The sequence below is a fragment of the Mauremys mutica genome, chromosome 7, assembly GCF_020497125.1.
Source record: "Mauremys mutica isolate MM-2020 ecotype Southern chromosome 7, ASM2049712v1, whole genome shotgun sequence".
NCBI lineage: Eukaryota > Metazoa > Chordata > Testudines > Geoemydidae > Mauremys > Mauremys mutica.
In genome coordinates, this window is record NC_059078.1 from 4,676,581 (window position 1) to 4,702,892 (window position 26,312).

Consider the following 26,312-nt stretch of genomic DNA (forward strand, 5'->3'; position numbering starts at 1 on the left):
GAAGACAGCACCATCGAAATAACTTTAAACATCTGGGCCTAAGCACCTAATTTCCCTTGACTTTAATTCTGAAAACCCCACTACCCACATATCTGCATTCTTTAGGCACTTAAACCCTTTAAAAATCTGGCCCTATGAGCCTAAACCCCATTGGGTTTTAATGACTTAAGTGCCTAAGTCACACTGGGAAATGGGACTTATGCTCCTAAGTCTCTTAGATATTTTGAAATTTTGTCACAGACTCACCAGCCAGGGTACACTGTTAGCAGGGCAGATTCCAAAGGTGACAATCAGGTGGGTATCAGAGATTCACCTGTTAATAGCAATGGTTATCTGACCGATTCAGCAAAACCCCAACCTGGATGGATTTGTGGACAGATATTCACTGCATCCCCAGTGCCAAGAAAATGGATAGCATTACATTCCACTACCCTAAAATTTCCCTGCCCAATTAAAAAGTGACAGCATAAACCAAACAGTACAGATCACTTACTGAAGGCCATATTTTGATATCCATACGCAGGCTGAATAGCATGTTAGTTCACAAGAGGCCCCACTGACATCAATGAAACCATTTGTGGAGTTAGGAAACAATCATTGTGAGTGAGGGTGTCAACATCTGGCCTTAAATATTATTTTGGAAAGGAACTAGCTGGCCTAACCTCCATTAGAAAAATGTCCCATACAACATATTCATGAGTTACCTTTGTCATGTAGACATACGGAAACTCAGACATACAGAAACTATTAATTACACAGTTCCCCCTGTAGGGGGATGGTACATTCTGCTCTCGAGCCAAAACAAGGACGACTATTTTCTTAGGAAAAAACATGAAGAAAATGACAAGTCTCCTGAAAATTGACAATCCTACTTCCAGAGAATAACAATGAAGGTAAAACTCAGAAGAGACACTCAGGGTGTGACCTGTATGCTGTTAGGCCGTTTCTGAGCACCCTATGTTGGGAGCTATAACAGCAAAGCACTGTTAGGCACCCAGGGTTACGGGGCAGGTGGTGATCAGGGCCGGCTTTAGGAAGTGCGGGACCCGATTCGAATATCCGGTGGCGGTCCAGGTCTTCGGCGGCACTTCGGCGGCGGGTCCTTCACTCGCTCCGGGTCTTCCACGGCACTGAAGGACCCGCCGCCGAAATCCCGGAGCAAGTAAAGGACCCACCGCCGAAGTGCCACCAAAGACCCGGACCGCGGACAGGTGAGTAATAATTAAAAAGTTAGGTGCTCTTCTTTAGGGCGTGGGGCCCTCTTAGGCGTGCGGCCCGATTCGTGGGAATCGGGGGAAACGACCTAAAGCCGGCCCTGGCAGTGACACTCTCACTGGTCTGGATTGAACCCTGGAACATGACAGCTGGTGCTGACATTATTGGTACTGAACTGAACAGAGGCCACATGGCTAGAACAGGAGAGTCAAAAGTACAGGCTCTCGCTTGTCAACCCACCTCTGTTCCATGCCATGTTTGTCTTTGATGACTGTCCTGCCATCAGCCATCATGAGCGAACCTGTGCCCACCTTTGAAGGTCCATAGACTAGCTTCAAGGAATCAAAGAACTTGTTGTTTCATTTGTTTCCGCATACCATTGAGTGTCTTCTGCTACCTTCTCCCACCATTTATCTTGTATTAAGCGTATTTATCTTTGTGCCTTGCTTTACAGATGATTGAATCTGTCTCTCTGAGGTGGACTGAATATCATTTTGCCAGATTTGGAAAGCCTTTTTCTTTTCCTTTCAAGAGTACTGTGATTTCCTCATCATTTTTATCAGACCAGTCACCCGATTCTAGGTGAAAATAAACCTCTCCCACCGTCAATCTTCACCTTTTCAGAAGGCTCCTCGTGACTCCTAATGAAACAGAACTGTAAATGTCTGTAAAGCTCTTAAATGAAACTATGCAACTAGAATGGTAATCTAATTATTTTGTGCATTTAAGGCAGCTCATTTTAAATTAACATTGAAAACTGTAGAAAGGGGGGAAACAAGCCTCAGTTTTTAATTTTCTACTGATTTGGTTTTATCCAAAGTTGTGAATTCTGCTTAGGGCTGCTTTATGAAAGCAAATATAAATTTAAATTATTATTGAAATACACAAGCACACCCTTCTGACTGGCTTTGGTAGGGAAACAGTGAAGAATACTTATGTTGTACCCTGCACAACAAAAACAAAGGATTGCAAACAGGATATATTAAAAGCCTTCCGGTTTGGTGAGTGGGCATGCTGGCAAAAGATGCTCTGGCCACTCCCTACCCCCACACAGTTAGAGACTTATTTCTCTGCCCTTGCCATCTCATTGTTGGAACCAGGGAGGACAGTTGGGTCAAGCTGGTTGCTTGAACTGTTGCAGCACATGGGGGCACATCCTGTGGCAGAAGGGTTACAGAATCTGTAAATAGTTACCTAATAGATAAGGTATCAGTAGATGGCACTCAAGGATGTGTTATGCAGTTCCTAAGTTTTATAGAACCAATAAAACTTGTTGGTATTGTTAAATGCAAAGGCTTCCTCTGGTAGCTTTGAACATTGGCTCTTAACAGGCCCAAGCAGTCACCTGGGACTAGGTTACTGAGATATAAAATCAGCTGCATTGTGTGGACAGTGGAGTTTGGTCTCTGTGATTCACTCAAAGAACCATAAGCAGGAACCAAAATAGTGCCCTTGCTAACATCAGGACAAACAGAATTACAAAGCTCTAGGGTTTGTCTTCACTGCCTTGTTAGCTCAAGGTATAACTCGAGTTTTGCCGCTAACCTGACTCCTGTCCACGCACAAAAATCTCTAGCTCGAGTCATGTAGCTAGCAGGCCCTCTGGGGGCTGATGGCGGTGATGGAGGGTTTGAAGCTCACGGGCTGCTGAAACTGGAGCTAATCACATAAAGGGGATGCATCTGTTTGAGTTACAAGAAGTCATCAGCTGTTAATCCAATCACTCGGGGTATGTCCACACTGTGATAAAAACCCCAGTGGCACCAAGTCTTAGAGCCCTGATCAGCTGGCCTAGGCTCACAGGGATCTGCTGCAGGGCTGTAAAATTGCAGTGTAAATGTTCAGGCTTGGGTGGGAGCTCAGGCTCTGAGACCCTCTCCCCTCACAAGGGCTCAGACGCCAGGCTCCAACCGGGCGCCTGAACATCTATACTGCAATTTTATAGTCCCATGAGCTTAGTCAGTTGACCCGGGCTAGCTCCAGGTCTTTTATTGCAGCACAGACAAAACCTCTGTGTCCCTTGAGTGCTGTTCACAGGGTGGCTGCTCTCACTTGAGGTAGGTGAGCTTGAGTGGAGTCACTCTGGTTAACTGCTGCAGTGAAAAGAAGCCCATAAAGTCAGGTAACTGGCCACATTCTCCTCTGAGTTACACTCTACTCCAGTGAGTGGTATCAAGGTATTAGTCCTGCACTGGGTGGAGAATTTATTTATGATACCACAAGAGGACCTAATTCACACTGCATTATTACCTGACATCCGCAGCATCACCCTCCTCTGACCATAGTCAGAGAACACTGACTGCAATGGAATATTTTAATCATCTGTTCACTTCGGAGCAAAAAGTTACATTAGGTCATCTTAAAATTCAGGAGCTGGGGTGGGGGCCTCAACTTCCTGAGCTCATGACAAGAACAGATTTTCTATTGCTATAAAGAAGAGCAACCCCTCTGGGAAATTCAACTTTGCTGACAAACCTCCATTACCCATCAGGTGATTTTCAAGGAATGGAGTTAAAGAAAAAAGCTGTGGAGTCTTATAAATGCTCAAGGTCAGGCACTGGACTCAGTAAGCTGCTGCATATGAGTCTGAAAACTAAGACCCTAGGCAGGTGATAAGCTTAGAGAGAAAGCTTGGTGCAGTGAGCAAAATGCAGGTACTCAGTGAAATAAGAGATAAGCACCCTAGTCAGCGGAGCCCTTTGCAAGCTAATCAAGGAAGGAGCAGAAAGATAATGAAGGCTAAGAGGTGCTCCCTTTTCTCCTGGAACGGAATCAGGGTAGCCCATAAAACTGGGAGGGACAGAGGAATGGGTGGAAAGTGGTTGAAATATTCCAAAAGCGATAAAGAATGTAGTCTGTAAGGAGTGAAATTCTGGAAACCGCAGGAAGCCCAGCTACCCAGGTGTGACAAGGAAAGGCTGCTACAGCTGATAAAGGGTTCAGGTGCCTGCCTGTGGCATGGCTGCTTGGGGCCAAGTAGGATAGGAAGAAGCATCTGGGTCCAAGGGGAGCTAAGGGACCACGTCTATCCTCTCCCATTCTGGCTGTCTGACGCAGGGGAAGCCCAAAGAGATGATTTCCCAGGGTCTCTTAACCCATTAGCTTCTTGTTTTGAGGACAATAAATCAAGCGCTGAAGAAAGGGCCTTTAAGAACTCATGTCTGCCTGGCTGGGGAAACCACCCACTAGCTTACACCAGGCTTTACGGGGATGTCATGCATGGGGGTGGGGAACAAAATCCACCCCCCCAACCCTACGCAGATGCTCCATGGACATTACATCAGCTTAAGGTGGCAGGCTGCTCCTCCATCCACTCAGCTCCTCAGCCAGTGGATGAACGCAGGTGCAGATCTAGTATCATCTCCTCAGTGTAGCCCCCCTCACTCCACCCAATGCCGGCCTATCAGGCATGAGGGGCTGAGGCCATACAGCATGGAGCTCCATCCGGGCCTCCGTGCTCAGAGCTCCTGCAAGGCTCCTTTGGTGTAGGGCCTCTGCAAAGTGGGTCAGCTTTTACCCCAAATTAAAATCATTCCAGAACGCCCCTAGAGTACAGTTATGCCGGGGAGTTGAGAGAAACCTCACGGAAGCTGGTAGGCTTAGTGTCACCCTTCATTCAAGATAAAAGTAAGAAACAATGCTCCTTTATGGAACCAGACAGCTGAAACAATAGGAAGTGCCACTCAAAATGCGGGCACATGGCAAGGCGTGAGTAGAAGCTGAACCATGTGGCCCAAGGGGTTTCCCTGGAGACTGAAACAAATGCAGCGGCTGGGAGATGGATTGGTGGAACTAGGTGTGTCTGGTGGAGCTGGATGGGAGAGAAGGGTCAGAAACACACAGGACACAAAGATATGCCAACACTGCCATTAAATACCCACATCTGGCCCATGCCAACTGACTGAGACTTCAGGCTTGGGCTGGACACCAGGCTGTGGGACCCCGAGGTGGGGAGAGGGTCCCACAGCCCCAGGTCCAGCTCAAGCCCAAATGTCTACACTGCTACTGTACAGACGGCAGCCCAGGCCCCACAAGCCTGAGTCAGCTGACACAGTCCAGCCACAGATGTTTAATTGCAGTGTAGACATACCCAAAAAGCAGCAGCAGAGATGGTCTGGTAGCGTAACCCGTAACAAAATATACTTAAGAGAGAGTGTGAGTTTTTGGTTAAAGGGATGGCTGGAAAAGGTATGGAATTGTGAGGAAAGAAACAGTCTCTTATTTGATTCCTGATGTGTTCAGGGAAACAGGACTTTGTACATTCTTTGAAATTAACAGGACTGCATCAGAGAAATGCCTCACTCCAACATCTATTTGTTCTCCTAATGGAAATAACCCAATAGACCCTGAAAACCAGCTCACCGCTTGGGTCAAAAAGGGGTAACACAGTTAAAACCCACATTCAGCTTGGCCTGATTCTCCTCTCAGTCACTCCAGTTTCATAACTGAATGGCTCCGCTGAGTAAAATGGAGTGACTCCTGATTCATGCTGGTGTAAGCAAGAGGGGAACAAGGCCAATCTGTCTTCAAATTTAATTCTCTCCACTCCCGACCTCCGTGGTAAGCAAGCCCATGAGGCTCTTAAGATAGCCAGGGGCCTTTCGGATTTTAGAGGGATTTAATTCACTATTTGAAAGGTAGAGAGAGGACACTAGGCATATACGTTCTCAGACAATTACTCCTTTGAGTGGATTGTAAGTTATACATGCAGAGCAGACATGATTATTCAATACAAGTGAAGCCAGGCACAGAATTTAGCCCTAGGCTCAGCTCTGAAAATTAAAGACCTCATAAGATGTGGAATTTAACTATTTGGGGGTGCTGGAGTATGTCACCAGCTACATGGGATTTTACATAGTCCAAATAGGGTTGTTTTACACAGAATGCATTACGTGAGACCTGTCCATCTCCCACATCAGGCCATGGGGGCTTTTCTAGCAAACTAATCCTGAACATGAATTTCCCACTGTGCTACCAAAGAGCAGGTTACATTTAAACACAGGCCAGTTCAGGTGAAAAGTTATTCTCCACAGCAGCCTCCTCAGATGTGGAGCTATTAGGCAGATTGTAGGATAGCGGTATTTCTACCCGGCTATTTCCAGACCGCCCCAAACAAAAAACAGAAAACAATCACCCCACCCCAATCAGACTTTTGACCCCAAGAACAGAGCTGTACCAGAGACTATGTCAAGTCTGCTCGGGACTTTGCTATTGATTTTGCACGGAAGGAGCTTAGATACTACAGTGCTGGGTAGCAGTGTAGAGTTGCCATGCAAACACTAGTTAAAATCCTGGTGGATTTGGGATCGTCCCCAGAGGACTTGGCAATAAGTAGCGGGGTCCCCAGTGGGCTTGGACTGCATCCTCACTGCTACTTTTAGCTGTGTTCGGTAGAGCTAACATGATATGCACACCAGGCAGCAATCACAATCACAGTACGGACATAGCCTAATGATATGTCTACACAGCAACTAGCCACCCGCAGCTGGGCCGTCAGCTAGCTCAGGCTGCGGGGCTATTTCATTGCTGTGTTTCATCCTGGGCTTGGGCTGGAGCCCGGGCTCTAGGACCCTGTGAGATGGGAGGGTCCCAGAGCTCAGAAGTCTACACAGCAATGAAACAGCCCGGCAGCCCCAGCCCAAGCCAGCTGGCATTGGCCAGCCACGGGTTTTTCTTTGCTGTGCAGATGTATCCTAAGTGACTTAGGAACCAAAGTCCCAACTCACTTTTAATGGGACTTTGGCTTCTAGGTGACTTATATGCTTTTGAAAATTTTACCCTTCAACATTGCTACTTACTGCACCAAATAGGACTGTTGCAAGGGTAGATCTCCTTTTGAGTCCAATGTGAGCAGAGTTAGGTGAGGGCTTAGAAAATCCCTCCCTGTAAACTCTTTGGATCAGGGATTGCCTTTTGTTAGTGTGTGTGAGTGTACAGTGCTCAGAACAAGGAGCACTGAGAAGAAACTGTAGACACCAGTGTAAGCCAAATAACCAACCCCGCCCGTAAGTATAAGATCACATAGGCTGTAAAGACGATGAACGTAGGCATTAGAAGGGTGTGCATGCATATAACAGACAGCAACTCCCAAAGGCATTGTTACCTAAACCCAAACACTTTACATCATCATATGCCCCTGTGCCTTCCCCCTCCAATCCCTCTCATCTCCCCCCCTCACCTGAATAAAAGTTCCAGTTGTCAAATTCATCCTGCTGGTTCAAATGTAATTTTTCTCTGAATGATAACAACTACCGGAAGAAAAGCTCTGTATAGGTCGAAACCTTGTCTCTCTCCCCAACAGAAGTTGGCCCAATAAAAGGTATTACCTTACCCATCTTGTCTCTCTAACAACTACACGAGAAATGTAGTCTTCTGGTGGCCCTGCACAGCCTGAAAGATCATGGGGAAATTGGATTTCAGTCAGTTTGGAGCTAGATGTTATTTATCATTTAAATTTGAGACAGTGGCCTTTATTTTCAGACCGGATAAGCAGTTTTCTCATGAGTACAAGGAATTTACATTTCACTTATTTCTCTGTAGACAATTTTGCTTCTAAGCAATGTGTTTTGGGATGTATGTTACTAAACCCAGAGAGATTCTTGTATAGGAGGGCATAGTTTCATCTACCTGCACTTCACACTGTAGTCTGTAAGGGAGACTTTTCTGTGGTTTTACACATCCTTAAACCAGAACGAAATACCATGCGTACAAAAAGGCTAACTCCTTAAGAACTTCAATGGTTCAGGTTTTACAGATGGCCCTTTCTTGCAGGTAAGGGCTGAAATTCCTGGTGTTTGTAGGGGGAAAATGATATACGCAGTCTGGTATCAAAGCATACAGAAAGCGGATGTCCAAGTATGGAAGTTAAGAAGAGAATATTTCTTTGGGAGGATAGTTACAGGTTTCTTCTCTGTTCTAGTCCCTTGCAGAATGGTTGCATTTTTTAGGATGTTTTCCATACAGTAAAAAGTACAAAAGCAACTCCAGCGCCCATGACCTCAAGGAGAGCTCAGGAAGCTCAGGACCTCAAAAAGAGGCATTTGGACCCTTTGAGGATTGGGCTCTAATTCCGTAAACAGATGAAACCCGGCATTTCTGGATGACTGATGAATACCAGAAATGGCATCTGTTTCCACAGTGTAGTATCCTTTTAAAATGTACTGGGGATTATTCTATTCAATATAGGTTCTTACACCATCCTCATCGCTGTAGTACCTGAATGCCTTCCAATAGTGGTTTAAGGAAAAGGACTAACATCAGTCATATGAGGTTCATCCTCTCTCCAGGAGAAGAACGGTACATGCAGTGGAGTGTTTTATGTTCATAGGGTTGTTTGTTGTTGCTTTTTTTTTTTTTTAAATGTCCAGGCTGCTCTGGGTTTATGCTACAGAAGGCAGGTCAAAGAAATGCCCCGGCAGGTGGAGTGAAAGGTGGTGAGGTTTGCGATGGTCCTTAGTTCCTGCGGGAGTTCATTCCACAGTCTTGGAGCAGGAGCTGTCGACCACAGTCCCCATCCTGGAGCTGCAGGCTCTTCTGGCTATCCTGGGGCCAGGCCAGGGAGCACCGTGAAGAGAAGGACCAAGACCCTGAACTTGATTTGAGATTCTATGGGAAGCCAGTGTAGAGAGCAGAGGACGGGTGCAATGAGTTTGCAGAGCTCGTGTTGCTGAGGAGACGCACTGAAGCATTTTGAACTCCCTGGAGTTTCCTGAGGGTGGATGGCTCCATGCCCAGACGCTGCATTTCATTATGGTGTAAAATAATCCAACTAAAGAGCCAAATCCTGCAACCCTTAGTTGTACAAGTAACGCTCCCGGAGGACCTCTTTTTGAGGTCAGTGAAAATGCCTGCATGAGAAAGGCCTCCTCATTCAAGTAAGGGCTGCCTAAGCTAACGCAGTATGTGCAGACCAGTCCGAGTGCACTTTTCAAAATGGGTATGAACAGTCTCCTATAAATGGATCCTGACTACCTCCACTGAAGCAGCAAAAATACCTAAAACTGTAGGAACTTCCAAGCACAGCTCTGCTATTTCCCCCTCTGAGATGGATTTAAAAATATTTCTGGAAAGTGAGCCCTGCTGGAGGGCACTCTCTGATTGAGAATATTTCCTTACTTTCAACTGTATTGTTTTGATGCAGATTACTGAATATTCATATTTTTCTGGCACAGAACCAGGCAAAGCTGGAAGAGTAGCAGCATCTTTTATGTCTTCATAATTGAAATTATCGCTTATAGAATACAACCCTGATTCCACAACTGTATCGGTGCCGATTCAGAAGTCTTCCACTTACTTTTAATATGGTAACAAACACTCCCTGTGGAAATAAGAGTCTAGTTCATTCAGGTTGGAATGCTGATAATCAATGGCATCTGTATTTTGGTGTATGAACTATCAGTTTTAGCTGAAAGTCCTTGATGAAAAGTACAAATGCCATAAAGCCTCCATTTTGTTTTTTCTTAAAGATGTAACAGTTCATATTTTATATAGGTCATGACTATACAGCTAAGGGTAGCATAAAATCCCTCCTTTACCTGTAGAGGGTTAAGACGCTCAAACAACCTGGCTGGCACCTGACCAAAAGGACCAATAAGGGGAGAAGATACTTTCAAATCTGTGAAGGAAGGTTCTGCTTTGTGCTCGTTGTTGTTCTCTCCGAGACAAAGAGAGAGACCAAGCAAGTAATCCTTCTCCCACTAAAATGATACATCTAATATTACAGAAATTGTAAGTAATAGCAAGGAAATGCGTTATATTATCTTTTGTTTTAGCTTGTGAATTTTCCCTATGCTAAGAGGGAGGTTTATTCCAGTTTTTGTAACTTTAAAGTTTTGCCTAGAGGGGAATCTTCTGTGTTTTAAATCTTATTACCCTGTAAAATTACCTTCCATCCTGATTTTACAGAGGTGCTTTTACTTTTTTCTTTATAATAAAGTTCTGTTTTTAAGAATCTGATTGGGTGTCTTAAAAACCCAAGGGTCTGGTCTGTGCTCACCTTGTTTACATATTTGGTTGGTATATTATTCTCAAGCCTTCCCAGGAAAGGGGGTGAAGGGGCTTGGGGGGGGATATTTTGGGGAAACAGGAACTCCAAGTGGTCCTTTTTCTGAACCTTTGTCTAACTCACTTGGTGGTGGCAGCGATACCATCCAAGGACAAGGAATTTGTGCCTTGGGGAAGCTTTTAACCTAAGCTGGTGGAATGTAAGCTTAGGGAGTCTTTCATGCAGGTCCCCACATATGTACCCCAGAGTTCAGAGTCGGGAGGGAACACACACACACACACTCTCTCTCTCTCTATAAAAAAATAAAAATTTCAGGGTCAACAGCAACTCAAAACATAAGAACATAAAACAATTAAAACATTAATGAAATCTTAAAAAAATTAAAATGATGGATGCTGCATCATATTTGCCTTCTTTGAAGAAATCACATTTTCTAGCTGGCAAACAAAACCACAAGAAAAAATAATGCCTATGGCACACTTCTCTTGTAAATCAGCAGTAAAGGTGCATGTTTTGCTTCATGTGTAATGAATAGCAGGCGTTGACCCTGAAAATCTTTACTTATCTGTGCAGTAACTGATGTTCTTTGAGATGAGTATCCCTGTGGGTGTTCCACTCCAGACGTTGGTGCGCCCCTACGTATTCGCTCAGAGATTTTTACAGCAGTGCCTGCACAGGCCTCGTGCACCAACCATGTCCCAATAGCGCACATACGTGACTGGGCTCCTTGGTTCCTTCTCTACAACAGAGACCGCTCCTACTCAGGGTGGGCAGTGGAGCACTCCGGGTGCCCCACTCCAGGTGACTGAAAAAATTCTGATGACCTCTAGTGCCCATTTGTCTGTAGTGATGGCCTGCCAGTTGAGGTAGAAAGGGTGCAAACGGTGCCCCAAAATCTGGACAGGTAGTATGAGTGCTGGAGTGGGTGAGAGGTCTTCATACCCTCGACCAAGGTTTCAAATCTGTTCGTTAGGTGGCAGGGGTTGGGGACGGTGCTGACAGCATGGGGCAGCGTCGCTGGTGCCTAGGTCTCCAGCATTGTTGATGGCCTATGATGACATTGAGTGTAGGCCAGATATTGTGGGCATTGATAAGGCCGATACCTATACTGTCTTCTTCTAGTTGATGGTGTGTGAATGCCAAGGGATATGAGCGTCGCTCTGGAGTCCTTCATGGCGTGCAACACTGTATTGGTCTTCACAGCTAATAACTTCTCTACATCGAAGGGGAGAGCTTCCACATATTTTGAATCTCGTGTGGGAAAGAAGATGATGTAAATCATGAAGCTCGATGCGTAACGACGGCCGTCGTGGTGGACCTGGCAGCCACATCAGCAGCATCAAGGGCAGCCTGTACTGCTGTGCGAGAAACAATTTGTCCCTCAGAGACTATGGCTTTGAATTGCTCTCTCTTGTCCTCTGGAATGTCATTAATAAAGTTCATGAGTTTCCTGTAATTTCTGTGGTCATATTTGACCAGTAGGGCCGCGTAATTAGCCACCTTGAATTGCAGTGTAAATGATGCATAAACTTTTCGACTGAGTCTGTCTAGTCTTTTACTGTCCTTGTCAGAGGGGGTGGACCAGGAATGCTGCTGTTTGTTCCTTTGGTTGGCTGCTTCAACTACCAGCGAATTTGGTGCGGGGTGTGTGAAAAGGAACTCTGAGCCCTTGGATGGGCCATAGTATTTCCGGTCTGCATGTTTGCAGGTAGGTATTATAGTGGCTGGTGTCTGCCAGATATTCTTGGCAGGGCCCATAATGGCTGCGTTAATAGGGAGGGCACTCTTGGATGTGCTGGAAGGTTGTAACATGTTGGTCAGCTCATGCTAATTTTCCGACACCGCTTGAGTGCATTAACCACTCTTTTGCAGAGGTTGTGAAAATGAGTAAAATCATCTGTTGTTGTTGGAGGTGGGGGCATAACAGCCTCATCTGGTGAGGGTAGGGTGACCACACAACAAATGTGAAAAGTCAGGACAGGGGGTGGGGAGTAATAGGAGCCCATATAAAAAAAAGCCCCAAATATTGGAACTGTCCCTATACAATTGGGACATCTGGTCACCCGAGGTGAGGGGGCTGAGTTATTATTGGTCAGAGAGGTGTCAGGTGCCCCCTTTTCTGTGTGCAGGGTTGCAGGTTGTTCTTCTCCTTCAGTCGCAGACATGTGCACAGGCTCAGGAGGAGATCTGATGTCACCTCTTCTGGGCCTGTGTCAGTCACTAGGGTGTCTCCATGGGCTCCAGCAATGCCACTGTCCGGGGAATGGCATGAGTGGTCCCACCCACAGGTGTCCATACCAAGGTGGTAGGTCCTTGGAATATGAGAAGAGGCAGGCAACTTTAAGAGAAACCTCGGCACTGGAGCAGTGCGCATCGGCAGCAACTGGGGTACGGGCAGTGCTGGAGGTGCCCGAAGTGTGGTACATACTGAGCCGTGGAGCAGTCGGCACCGACGAGACAGACCTGCTCGGAGGTCGTTTGGAAAGCGGCTGGTCTCTGTGAGGCGAGGAAAGTGGTCGTTTTTTTTTCCTGTTTTTTAATTTTTTGCTGACCTAGGTGGACTTTGTCTTGAGGATGACTCTGCACCTGGGTCGGAGGGAGGTCTGAGGCATTTCTCCATTAAAAGTAATTGAGCCTCAGGTCTCTGTCCTTTCACGCCCTAGGCTTTAACAGTGAACTCCCCCACACAGTGAACACACTGAGAGTGGCTGTCCGAGATAGGAATGGCATCTCTACACGTAGTGCATCGCTTAAAACCTGGTGAGCCAGGCGCAGTATGAACTGTCTAACTAACTGACAGGAAAAACGGGAAGGGAAAAATTTTTTTTGTTGTTGTTGGAGAGAACGGGGAAAGGAGAGTTCAAACTTATCTACTAATTACTGGGTGAAAGTGTGTAGAAACTAACTAAACTAGCCAAGACAAATTTTTTTTGAACGAATCCGCTGAGCTTCGTCTCAGGCTGGGGACAGTAGAGAAGGAACCGAGGAGCCCGGCTGTGCATGCGCACTATTGAAGCATGGTTGGCGTGCGAGGCAGGCACCGTGTGTGCATGGCCCGTGCTAGTATTGCTGTAAAAATCTCTGAGCGAAGGTGCAGGAGCACACCAACACCTGGAGTGGAACACCCACAGGGACATCTCTCGAAGGAGAATGATTTTTATTTAGTCACATTGGTGAAATCCTCTCTTCACCAGTGGGAGTTTTGCCATTGACTTCAGAGGGGCCAGGATTTCATGCATTGACTTCGGAGGGGATACAGCTGAAGGAGTTTGCAGGACTGTGCTCTAAACCTCTATGATGGTGCTTTTTTGTTCAGATAAGAAACTTGCGCTAAACTTCACATTAAAAAACCCTTATAATTCTTACATCACATACAAGTTTTAACATCTGAACTCACATCATATTTGGGCAACCCAAATTAGCTCAAAAAAGTCAGAAGAAAATGCCTATTTTTGTTGTTTCCGCCTTAAAAGTCTTGGAAAATCAGTCTGGAAATGTGTGTTTGCTATATTATTTGTGTACAGATGCGGAGTGCAATCTGAAACTTTCAGCTTCTAGTTCAAGCAATGATTTTCAGCTTTGTTTTCTTCAGCCTTTGAAACTATCATTGTGGCACAGTCATCTACAGAAAATGGTGTGCTTGGAACTCATCTTAAAAAAATCACAGAAATATGAGATGGAATTGACTTATTAGGTCATCTAGTTCATCTTCCTCATCCATCCACTGGGATTTGTGATGCTTTCTGGAGAAAGAAAATCTGAAGATTTGGGAATCAGAGGAAAAGTGGGCCTCCTAGCGTAACTCAGGTTCTGACCTTTACACAATAAAGCTGTTCAGTTTGAGTTTCATTTAAAAAGTGCCAAGAGACTCTAGTGAATCAAGGGAGAAAACTGTCTTTCATCCAAATGGATATTGCTTCAAAATGAACAACCCCCAAAATTAGCAAGCAAAAGTCACAAAATCATTTTCTCCTTTGACATTAATACAGATACTACGTCATTAACAGGGAAGACCTGACCGTCACCATTACATTTGAAAAAGCAGGGATTAAAAGAGGTCTAGGATGTCCTCTCAGCAAACTAAGGAATTGCATGAAGGGTTACAGAAGGGTCGCTGGGTTTTCTAACCGGCAAATACTAGGCAAACCATCATTTGCAAGGAAAGGGAGGGCTCCTCCTGGAAATCTGTGCTGCCGGCGGGAGAAGGGGGGCTGCTCCCCCGGAGCCGCTGCCAGCAGGGAGATGGATGTGGGGAGTCCTCTGGCCCCAGCCCTGGGGCAGCCTGCACCCCAAACTCATCCCCAGCCCCACCCCAGAGCCTGCACCCCCAGCTGCAGCCCTCACACCCCCACACCACAACACTCTGTCCCAGCTCTTGAGCCCCCTCTCACACCCTGAACCCCTCATCCTCGGCCCCAAGCCGGAGCCCGCACCCCCAGTCAGAACCCTCACCCCAACTCTCTGCACCAGCCCTGAGCTCCCTCCCACACTCCGAACCCCTTGGCCCCAGCCCACCACATATCACCTCCATACTGGTGCATATAAGTAAATTCATTCCGCACATGGATATAAATAATTAGAGGGATCATTGCTTCTAACTGCCAGAGGGATGGAAGCAACTGGAGACAAGGAAATGGAAAACACAGTCTGGGACTTCGTTAGCAGTAGAGGAAATCAGATTGCAGTAGGAGTAAAGCTAGCATAAAAGCTTGATGGACATCATATTGATCACTAGGCTAACGGCATCTGGGCTTCAGCTGAGGGACTTCTTTTTTTAAATCTCTGTCTTCAAATGGCATCCAGTGAAGAGGAGAAAAAACATATCGTAAGAGCTTTTGGTATGGGAACATGCTGGAAACAACGGTAGTCATGGGTAATATAAGTGCATACGTAGGTGGATTCAGCTAAAGCAATCTCAGGTGCTTTGTAGCACATGGCTATAGTACATACAATGCGAAAGGCAAGGCACTTCTGGATAATGGACACGGAGTGAAAAATGTGCTTACCTGTACACTCACATGTGAGCAAGAGCATTAGTGGTTAGTGCTCACAGATGGGGTAGAGCCTCTCATGCAGGCTGTAGATCTATGTCTCTCTACAGAGAGATGCTGCTCTAGCTCCAAGCTTTTCAAAAATGGGAGCCTAAAGTTTGACTTCTAAACCCCGATTCAGGGACCGGAGTAAGTGGCCCGATTTTCAAAAATGCCAAGCAGCCAGAAGTTCCAATGGGAGCCGGCTGCTTATTTAAATGCCTAGATATGGATTTAGGAGTCTAAGTTTAGGAACCCATTTTGAAAACTATGCACAGACATATGTCTAAGAACCAATATATATATATACACACATACAGACGCCTCCCGACTTACGCAATCGTTCTCTTCTGGAAAGCCTCACGTAACTTGAATTTTGCATAAGTCGGAAACGTATACCCGTACGTTATGCAAAAATTTCTGCAACTTGAAAATCTTATTTCTGGCTTATGGAACTTTTTCCGTAAGTGTGAATTTGCGTAAGTCGGGTCTTGCGTAACCCGGGGAGCGTCTGTACACACAATGGTATGGTAGAAAGATTTTATCAGCATGAGTTTGGGATAGTCTCATCACTCGTAAGTGACAGAACCACGTATCAGTTATTCAAGTTATTCCAAACAAATGCTGAAGCAGCTTTTCTGCTACCCGGTGCCAGTATGCACAGCTGGTGTAAGTTGGTGCCAACATCATCTGACTCCAGTGAGGTACCACGAGTTGTCCTTTGCATGTATGACACAGTAGCCTGCTTAAATAACTGCAGCTCTCTGGTGCCTTCCACTACCTTGATGGCACTGGTTTCTATAGTCAGCCCACACCAGAGTGAAACTGGCCTGTATGAAATGGTGCATTACACACCATCTTTTCTGCTTCTGTGTTTGTACTATATTTGTACTATAAACCACCCGAAATAGGTACTAACATGCCGGATAGGTAACTGGGCAGCTAGGCTGGGTAAACAAATTCAGGATTTCCTATGGGGCAAGGAGACTGAAACTTTGATAGCTGCTGATTTGAAGCCAAGATTAATCCAAGAAAGCTGTTCAGCGCTGATGATATATGTATGCTGGGGACTCTGCTTACTGCTTCCTCACACAGCCACTTACTAATCTGATTTTGGTTCCAGGTGCTGGAAGCCTTGTTTTGCAAATGAAGTAATGGTTTGCAGAGCTGAGAAATCCCATGCCCTTGGAATTTCTCTTAAACAGTCATTTAGATCCAAGTTTTCTCAAAGAGAGCTGATGGGAGCTAAGCACTTTTGGAAAATCAGGCCAGTAGAGTCTATTGTTTTACATTTTACTCACAAATCCTATACGCAGTGGTTCCACCACATCTTGTGCATGGTGGGACATGAACAAGTGCCCCCATTGGGCTCATTATATCCCCAGGAGCAGTCAGAGAGGTCTTTGAGCAGGCCCCTAGGCAGCTCCTGCGATTCAACTGGCTCCATTCATAAAATGTGCCCGTGCCACTGAAAGAGGAAAGAGAGAAGGAAAAAGGTTCTGGTGCAAAGGAAGGAGAGGAAAGAGAAAAGCGATGGCATCGCACGTCGTTTCCCACTAAGAACAAGGATATATAACTCACCAAGATCCAGAGGCAAATTTCCAGAGTTTGCCTTGCCTCTCAGGTAACCCACCAAGGAATGTAATAAACCACTTTGCTCACCCCCAATGACTAGCTTGGGAGAAAAGTTGTATTTAAAAAATGAAGAGGCTTGGGGCTGATACTGTAGGATCTCTCTGGGTATTTCCTGGTGTGAAGAGAGTCCAGAGGGAATTTTGTGTCGGCTCCTTCTTAAAATCCTAAGGAAAACACTGTTGAGTTTTTTTGTCTCTCAAACGTTGCCAATCAGAGCTGTGCAAAACGTTTACCTTGTGCCACTGGCATTTTCATTAGCAGCTTTGGTATGAGTTCTGCCTGCTTTTGAGACTCTCAGGGCCCAGCTGACAGAGAGGGTTTGCACACCTAGCCAATCTTCCCACTCAGGACTAGAATAGCAGGGGGTGCTGCTGGTCAGGATTTAGATTCAGAGGCATGTGGGAAAAGACTCATCTCCCATGATAACAGTTGTCACCTCCCCATCACCAGCCCCTTGATGGAATGAAGCATGGGGCAGCAGATGGAAGGAGAGAGGGGGGTGGTGCTAGGTCTTGCAGGGGAGATGAGCGGAGAACAGCAACGAGGAGGGTGGGAAGACAGTAGCAGGGAGAGGACATTCCCTTTGGTGGTTCACATCTAGCCCCTTTTAACCAAACAGAATTTTCCTTTTGAGAGCCAACAGATTACAGCAGCGCACAGCTCCGCACCAGGTGCTCGAGACCCTGGCAGCACAGCACAGAGCAGAGCCAAGCTCCGGATCCCTGCCTCTCTCTTTCACACAGAGGTTTCACCAATCTCTGGGGCCTTGGACAAGAAAGCGCTTTATTTCCATCATTCCCCAAACTGGCCCTGCCTCCTTGCTTAAGAGACAAGAAAAGACCAAGAGATGAGGGGAGGGGGTGTCAGGGAAAGGGGAGAGGAGAAGGTTGAGTGGGGACATGGAGGCACACAAGGAGTAAAAAGTGAAGAGGAAATGAAAGGATGCTACAATGCACTCTTCCCTCTCTCCCACTTTTCTTTTATCTTCTTCCCGCTCTCTAGTCCAGGGGTTCTCAAACTGGGGGTTGGGACCCCTCAGGGGGTTGTGAGGTTATTACATGGGGGATCGCGAGCTGTCAGCCTCCACCTCAAAACTCACTTTGCATCCAGTGTTTCTAATGGTGTTAAATACATAAAAAGTGTTTTTAATTTATGCGGGGGGGGGTGTCACACTCAGAGGCTAGCATGTGAAAGGGGTCGCCAGTACAAAAGTCGATGTCAGTCTTTATAACATATCACCTCAGTACCCAGGTACTCTCCAGTTGTGGAGCAAGTGACAGGACTAACATCCATCACGTGTGACTCATTCTCTCTCACCTCCGCAGCGGCTGTCCCTGCACGTTCTCACCCATCACTAACTTCTGCTCAGGCTCCCTTTTTTTCTTTCCCCATCAATGTTCCTTGAAAGTATTTTAAAGACCTCCCCACCACACACACACACACACACCCTTATGCTTTTCGGTTCCCCTCCTCTTCTCATTAATGTTGCCTTTCAAAACGGAGTTCCTTTTCCATCATCCTTGTTTTTCTTTCCTAGAATACTTCCAAAGACACGACAGGAAGGATGAGATGATGGATACATACCCAAAACAGCCTCAGATCAAATAAACACTATGCACATATTTAACTTTATGCACATGCTTAACCTCCATCCCTATTTAGCAAAGCACTTAATCACATACTTAACTTTAAGCACACATTTAAGTCCCATTATCTTCAACAGGACTTAAGCATGTGCTTATGGGCTTTGCTGAACTGGGCCTACCTGTTGTTCATTTGGCGCAGGGTGAAGCTCTGTATATGTTTCTCATCTGGAAATAAATGAATGAAGCTTTCCCTATGTAAGTTCTAATGATCCCTTCTGGCCTTGATAGCTATACATTTATTTACTTTTCATGAGAACAGTGCAGCAATGGAGCAGAGAAAAACATGCAGGAGAGCAAGAGAAACTTACGTTGGTTTCGAAGCTTCTGCTTGGTCAGTCTGCAGTTTCTCTCCACCTTCTACTTCCATAGTGCAATAAACGATGCGGTTTGGAGCTAAGGATTTTAGACCCTGCACTTCCATTATGACGACCTATGGAGTGAAGAGAAGAAGTGTAAGGAAAGTACTGAGCAATACAACAGCAAATTAGCTCTTTCAGCTGAAGCTCTTTCATTAGGGTGACCAGATGTCCCAATTTCATAGGGATAGTCCCGATTTTTGGGTCTTTTTCTTATATAGGCTCCTATTACCCCCCATCTCTGTCCCAATTTTCAATTTGCTGTCAAGTCACTCTATCTTTCATCAGGGAGACTGCCCAAATATATATGATATGGGTCTGCTCTTGCGGGGTACTGAATGCCTTCAACTTCATAACATGGTAAGACCAATAAATAACCCTTGTGAGGGGCTGAGATCCAAACAAGAAGCCACTCACAAAACATCAACAATCCGTATCACTATCAGTGCTGCAGTTTGGACTCACCTTCTGCTAATATTTTTGCAAATTCTGTCAATCCCAGTTCTTTGACTGACCCACACTAGCAGAATGTGGCTCTCTGTCCCTTTCCAGTGGCTAGGCCACACAGAGACTTATCAGTCTGCTACTTCGGGTAAGCTAATGGAACTGATCCCTTCACTCTAGCGGGAGAAGCTTATGTGTTTAGGTCCAGAGATCACAGGTTTAGTCCCTGTAGAAGATTCATCAACAAGTGTCATTATACAGGAAGTGCAGTAGGATGATGCATGTGTTTGTTTATGACACAGTATATATAATTGTCAACCTTAAGTCTGTCTTATCAAAACTTTTTCTTCTTTTAATGTTGATGAATCATCATGTTAACAATGTGTCTTCATGAAGAAATCACATGGATGTTTCTGTTCCTCTTATAACTAGAGATGCAGCGTATAAGTTAAAATTTCAAATTCCATGCTATATATTCCCTGATGCATTGTCATTCGCCTGCAGATTCTCTGATGAATCAATGTTTCTTGACCAAACTTCTGCTGCGCAAATGTTTTGTGCATATGAATGGATTGCTCACCCTCTAGAACTTCAAAGCTCCACGTACAATTTCCTTCTGAATCGGTTTCAGTTGGGATAAACATGTTAAACAATGTTGTCATGAACAGCTTGTTTATGAACGGCACATATTTTTCTTACAAGTAGGTCTAGTGCTTTGTGACATTTCACTGTTTCTTGATACCTGTGCACATACTAGTTATGCCCTGTTTGATGTCTACATCAAAGACATGAGCCCTGGATTCATACACAACCAAATTTCCAGTAAGGCTGAACTGAATATTGCAAATATCATGAAGCCAATATTACCTTAAATATTTTGAACGCTGAATTCAGTGATATTGTAAACAGTGGTGTAAGTTGCATGCTGTTAAATTGGGGTAATGGTGAAAATTGGTGTAAATTACACAGCAAAAGGGACATTTAGCAGAAAAAACAATAGACAAAAATGGGGGAAATGGTAAATATAAATCCTCTTTATTTCATTTTACACCTTTTTCAGGTCCGCTCTGTGTATGCTCAAAAGCTCGTTTCTCTCACCAACAGAAATTGGTCCAATAAAAGATATTACCTTGGCCACCTTGTCTCTCTGAGGAATAAAGTGACATCTCTACTTAGCAATAATCAAATGCAAAGACACCTAAAGCACAAGGTTTTAGTAGTTTAGGAACCAGTAATAAAGTCTCTATGAAATTACACTGATGACTATTTCTATCCCAGAAGTTCTATTTTTGATTTAAAAAACCCACAGAACCCTATTATTGCAAAAAGCAAAGAGAATGAAACTTTGTGATTCCCTGAAACAGAACGTTTTTAGGTAGTATAGAGAAATGAGGCATCCAGATTAGTTCCTGGATTAATTCCACCCAATTTCAGTGGAGTTGCCCTGCAAATGAATTTAGCTCATGGCTTCTACACTTGGTACAAACACTGTGACACTGTGAAGATGCTAGTTAATTATACTACTGTTTGAGCGACTTGATACAATCTACCTTGAATTTCACATTAGTATAATCTCCATAGATTGTTCTAACACGACTGGGAGAAATCTAAAAGGGCACATTATGAAGCTTGATAAAAGCATTTTATAATTGTTTCCTAAAAGGGAAGAAAGCCCCGCTTGGGGATTAGGAAATCCTTTTACTGACCTCTGCCCCTCAGGCTGTTATTTTAATATCTACTCTCATGGCTCAGACTGGCTAGGCATTGATTGGTGTGATTCTTAATCACACTAATTCAGCACATTATATGTTCAAATGGAGACAGTTTGTAGCTTTTACCTCCAAGGAGAAAGACAGCACAACATCTGACTTTGAAAGCTGGTTTTCATTTTCTTCTCCCAGGTCAATTATTGAGGTGTTGTGGCTGCGTTTTAGCTTCTGTAACTTGAACTCAGAGCCGCCTTTGGACACTGGCATGCTTTCCAAGTTTGCCATCAGCAGATTGACAGAAGACTTCAGCTCCTCGATAAACATGTTTTCCATTTCTTTGGATACAAATTTCGGAAATTTACGCTCCTTGGATTAAAACAACAAGAAAAATATATTAAGATTTAATGGATACTCAAGAGTCGCTTGTTGGATTGTCGCACCACGTGAGTGATCTGGTTAGGTCCCCACGTGCATTTGGAAAGTGCCTTGCACATGGAGAACTACCACCATCCATAACAGCTGTCTCCCAAGCCACTTGGATGGATACATTACCTTTAGCAACTGGATGAACGAGTGCCTGGCATTTATGTGATAAACTGTAGCTTCCTGTATGCATTTTTCAGTTTCACATTCATTATCTGTTAATACAGCTTGTCTCCTATATACATGCCTCATCAGTATACACGCCCTGGCCCACATCCTCAGCTGGTGTGTGTTGCCATAGCTACACTGAAGTAAATGGAGCTTCTCCAAATTTACACAAGCGGAGGAATGGCCCCCTGGTTTTTCTCCCCTCATTCAAATGATAGATTCCTCCTTAGAGATCTGCTCAGGGCTAATTTTAAAGTCCAACCCTGAGCCGATCACAGCCAACCCCAACCTAACCCAAGGGCCTCATGATATTTTCAGAACTGACCCAAACCCGACACTTGCATGAGAACTTGTGTCAGCGCTGCAGACTTGTCCTTGGGGCTCGGCCCATTGGGCACTTCCCACTCCCGATGTGATCTGTCTCTGTGTGTGGAGTTGTCATGGTGGCATCTGTATGTGTTACTCCTACCGGCCACTGGTGCCTTGCTGCATGACTAGTTAGCACACAGAGCGGAGAGAGGTGGCGACAACCAGCAGGAGCGGGACAGGCAGCTGTCATGCCGACCCCATGGGCAAGAGGAGGTGATCACAGATGACCCGACCCAGAAAGCCTCGGGTTGTTTTTCATGCACAGCCTGAACCCATCGCTTGTAGTCAAATGCTGTCGGGTTGCAGGGCTCTACTCTGCCTGGGCCCAGCTGGCATGTGCACCAGAAGCGTCTTCTCCCACATGCAGCTCCGTCAGTTCACCTTTATTACGATCTGCAATGCTCCAAAAAGCCTAGGAATTTCCTGCCTAGCTGCATAGCACCCGTAGTACAAACACAACAGGATTTATTCTCACAATGCCCCCGCAGAAGGGTTCAAAAGGATTATTGTCTCCTTTTCACATGGATGGGACAGAGGCACCAAGAAGTGATTTGTCCAAGGTCACCCAGAGTCTGCAATAGAGCCAGAAACTGAATCCTGATCTCCGCAGCGCCAGGCCAGTGCCAGTGCCAGTGCCCTTCTCCCGAGTAAGTGTTAGGCACAGTTCTTCTCCCGAGTAAGCATCGCCAGCTGTGCCCTGCTGTGTGTTGGGTTTGTATATGTGGCCAAATATCTGCCAGTGATTTGGGCGAGGCCATCAATTTCACTTGTGACGTCATCCATGCTTTGACTCCAGGTCTCCCTGCTGTTATCTTAGGGTTGTCTCATGAAGGGTCTGAAGTGCTAACGGGGATCTAGGCCATGAGAACGAAGGGTGTGTGGTCCCAGTTGGAAGCTGCATCTCAGGAAGGGGTTGGTGTTAGGCACAGTTCCCTCCCAGAGGGCACTGCTACCATGGGATGGGACTTTAGACGTGACTTTAGACGTGACTGACTAAGCTTTATCATCCCAGTTAAAAGCTCAGGATCCTAAGGCCTGGTTGCTGCACTGAGCCCAAGCAATGGGAAGCAGCCTGGGCTAACCAAGTATTCCCTCCCAGGCCATGGGGCAGGCAGGAGAGATCTCGGGGCAGCAGTAGCCCCCTCAGCCCCCTCATTCTCATCCATAGCAGGAGAAGGGTTTGTGCAGATCCACCAGCCCTGGGTCTCACCTGCCTGCCAGGGCAGATGCAGCCCTGGCAGAGCAGAGCTCTGCAGCTCAGAAGGGGCGTGGGAACTCTGGGGGGGCTCCCTGCATGCTTCCCAAACCCGTGGGACACACACCCATTCCACTTCCTACCACAACTGTGCTAGGAGTGGGCAGGGCCTGCTGCCAAGTCATTAACAAAATGAGGAATAAACACTGTGGTGGGAAATGGTTGAAGCAGTGAATGATTCTAGTCCCCTCAGCACCTTCTCTGCATTTTCTTTGTAACAAACTGGCCAGGCAGGTAATTCAAAGGGCAATCTCTCTCTCAGGCCAAGAAGGCCTCAGCACCCGCACTTGAGGCCTGATGTCAAAAGAGAGCTATCTGGCCAGAGCTCATTACCAGAAAAAGCTCTAACACAGAATTGTGGAGACGACTTGAGAAATATCTTCTCGCTCCAGGGCTGACAGTTCATAAAGACACCATAAAAAAGAGGTTCATAAAATGCACCCTGGAAAAGAAAACAAGACCATGTTTCTGCCAGGAAACCTTCTTAAGGCTGTAGAAGAAATACAAACAGCAACACAGGCTGACAGAGTGTATCAGAGAGTACTCAATGGTTTATTCATTACAAACACATTTCAAAGCAACACTTGTGCCAGGCAATTAAAATGCAGCCTTCAATTTCAAATCTCTGACTTCAGAAACTATCCTCAAGTAAATTATTCCTGGCATAAGACAAGCTATCTAACTGTGCTGTCTGATGGCCCGTGCATTACATGAGACAGAGACCACTCAAAAAACCCCCCAAATGTTTTTTAAATGATGGGAGATATTGTTGAAAGCACTGATGCTCAAACATTAATGTCCCGTCACTGCACTACTCATCTCTCCCGATGTACCAGCTTCTGCACTGCTTCCATACATCACATTTCAAATGCAGTAACCATCAGAAATAAAATCTCACTATTTGTCACCAGTAGCTTCTCCATCAATGCCCAAACCCTGTAGTTCTTGTACAGACGAGACTCCCACTGAAGTGGGTGGACACGTCTGTGAGACAGGTTGGAAATCTGGGGTGTATGTGTGAGGCTGCTCAGATGATGGATATTCATGGAGTGGTGGGAGGGTCAATAGATGGTTGGCAAGTGGGGTGAGCAGGACAGATGTTAAGGGTGGAGAGTTGAGGCACTTTGGAAGTGGGGCAAGATGGATTTATTTGTGCGTTAGGTTATCAGGTTCTAAGACATTATATGGAAAGGTAGGGCTATTCTGTTGACTCACCCTGACAGGAGGACCAGGTGAGTCTCACTAAGTCCAAGTCAAAGAAAAAAGGCAGGAAGAGTCTCTAAGGCTAAAGGGGAGGTAAGAGGAATAAAGCAGCCCAGAAACGTGCATGTTTGCTCCTTTAAATGCTAAAAGAAAACCGTGGGATGGGGCCTGAGCTTTTGATACTGATGGCCCATGTGTGCGGTGCTGAGAACCGGTGGGGACTCTGCCCTTTCATGAGCTGTCTGGGGAGCAGTGGGAGGCTGAGATCACGACACAGGTGGGTGTGAGATGGTAGAAGTAGCAGGTGATGATACAGCAGATGAGATGTCTGGGTGGGAGCTAGTGAGTTGAGGCAGGATGGTAGGGATGGATAGCACTGGGGTCAGGCAGACAGAGCAGGAAGGAGTGAGCCCCATGTAGGAAGGCTCCCCACTGCTCTCGCACAAGGGGACTGACCAGAAGAGGGGCAGGACTGTGGCCAACAGATCCTCAGCTATAGACTCCATTATGATTATGATGGCATCACGCAAAGCCCTTAATCAGGCCTGGGGCTCCGTTCTGCCTGGCTTATACACACACATGATTCATACCCCAGACCTCCCACCCATGGAGGGGTGGATGCAACAGGCTGTGATAGCCCCAGGAGTGGGGAGCCATCTGGCAGGAGGATTCCATCCCTTCCACAGAACTCCCCTCCGTCTGGGCTGTGTGCTCAAAAGAGAATTTGGCCCTAAACTATTAACCCAAATACAGGGACAGTAAATATACATAAACACAATTAATTATAATTGTATTTACTGTGGTAGCACCTATGGGACAACCAAGAGTGGGGTCGCATTGTGTTAGAATCATAGTCTATTAGGGTTGGAAGGGACCTCAGGAGGTCATCTAGTCCAACCCTCTGCACAAAGCAGGACCAATCCCCAACTAAATCATCCCAGCCAGGGCTTTGTCAAGGATGGAGATTCCCCCTAAAGATGGAGATTCCACCACCTCCCTGGGTAACCCATTCCAGTGCAGGACGCCACTGAACACCAAAAGCTACATTTGAGCTGTCCTGAGCATAGGAAAAGATACAGCTCTGCTCGAGTGTTCCGGTGTGTGGGTCAGGTTACTGAGTGATCCTGGGCAAATAACTTCTTCAAGGTCCCATAGCTGGTCATTAAGACACCAGCACTGGGGCACTCTTGCTTCTTGGTCCTACTAGACCGCACAGCCTCCATCACATCTTAATTGAAAATATCCTAACTTTAATTTCTTATATGATGAGTTAATCTACCATTATAACTGAAACTCAGTGATGGCACCTTGGTGCTGCGAAGTACTTTTTAGTGCATCGATTGTGCACCCACAATCAATCACCAGGCATGATACAATTCTGCAACACGAACCAATAAATTAGACATTTTTCTTTTCATAAAATTAAAGACTAGGCTGGAACTGAATTACCGGCTGTGATGCTCCTGCACAGAAAATAAGTTTGTGCAGAAACTATAGAGAAGGATCCAGAAAGTCATTTGGATGCCAGCAAAAAGCAGCAACCATGGAGTTGTGAGAACAGCAAGTATCTTAGTATGCAGATACTGTAGGATTTTGACATGCTAAATTGGTGGCTAGCAGCAATCATGGAAAAGGGATTAAGTAACAATATGTACTGAATATATTATCATGACTGATATGTTAGTTTCAAATACAATTTCCCCCCATCCTCCAAAGTTGCATTTTGAAAGTTAAGCCCTGCAAAAGGGAAGTTTTAGAATATATTTGTTTTAGGAGCTTTCACATGGCCTGGTCTCATAGGCCTGGTAGCAGCTTGTTTCTGTTTTACTGTCCTTGGGGGAAATGACAATGGTAT

At 45.6% G+C, this 26,312-nt stretch overlaps 1 protein-coding gene across 5 annotated transcripts in view; it reads right to left on the reverse strand.

The window, feature by feature from the left end:
* CADPS (calcium dependent secretion activator) overlaps positions 1 to 26,312 on the reverse strand; it is a 356,811-nt gene that overhangs the window by 174,713 nt on the left and 155,786 nt on the right. For all 5 annotated transcript variants that reach the window (XM_045025308.1, XM_045025307.1, XM_045025309.1 and 2 more), the window contains 2 exons: positions 21,169 to 21,405; positions 18,839 to 18,960 (listed from right to left, as the gene is read on the reverse strand). In XM_045025308.1, the coding sequence (XP_044881243.1) occupies positions 18,839 to 18,960; positions 21,169 to 21,405 (359 nt within the window). The remainder of the gene's footprint in view (positions 1 to 18,838; positions 18,961 to 21,168; positions 21,406 to 26,312) is intronic.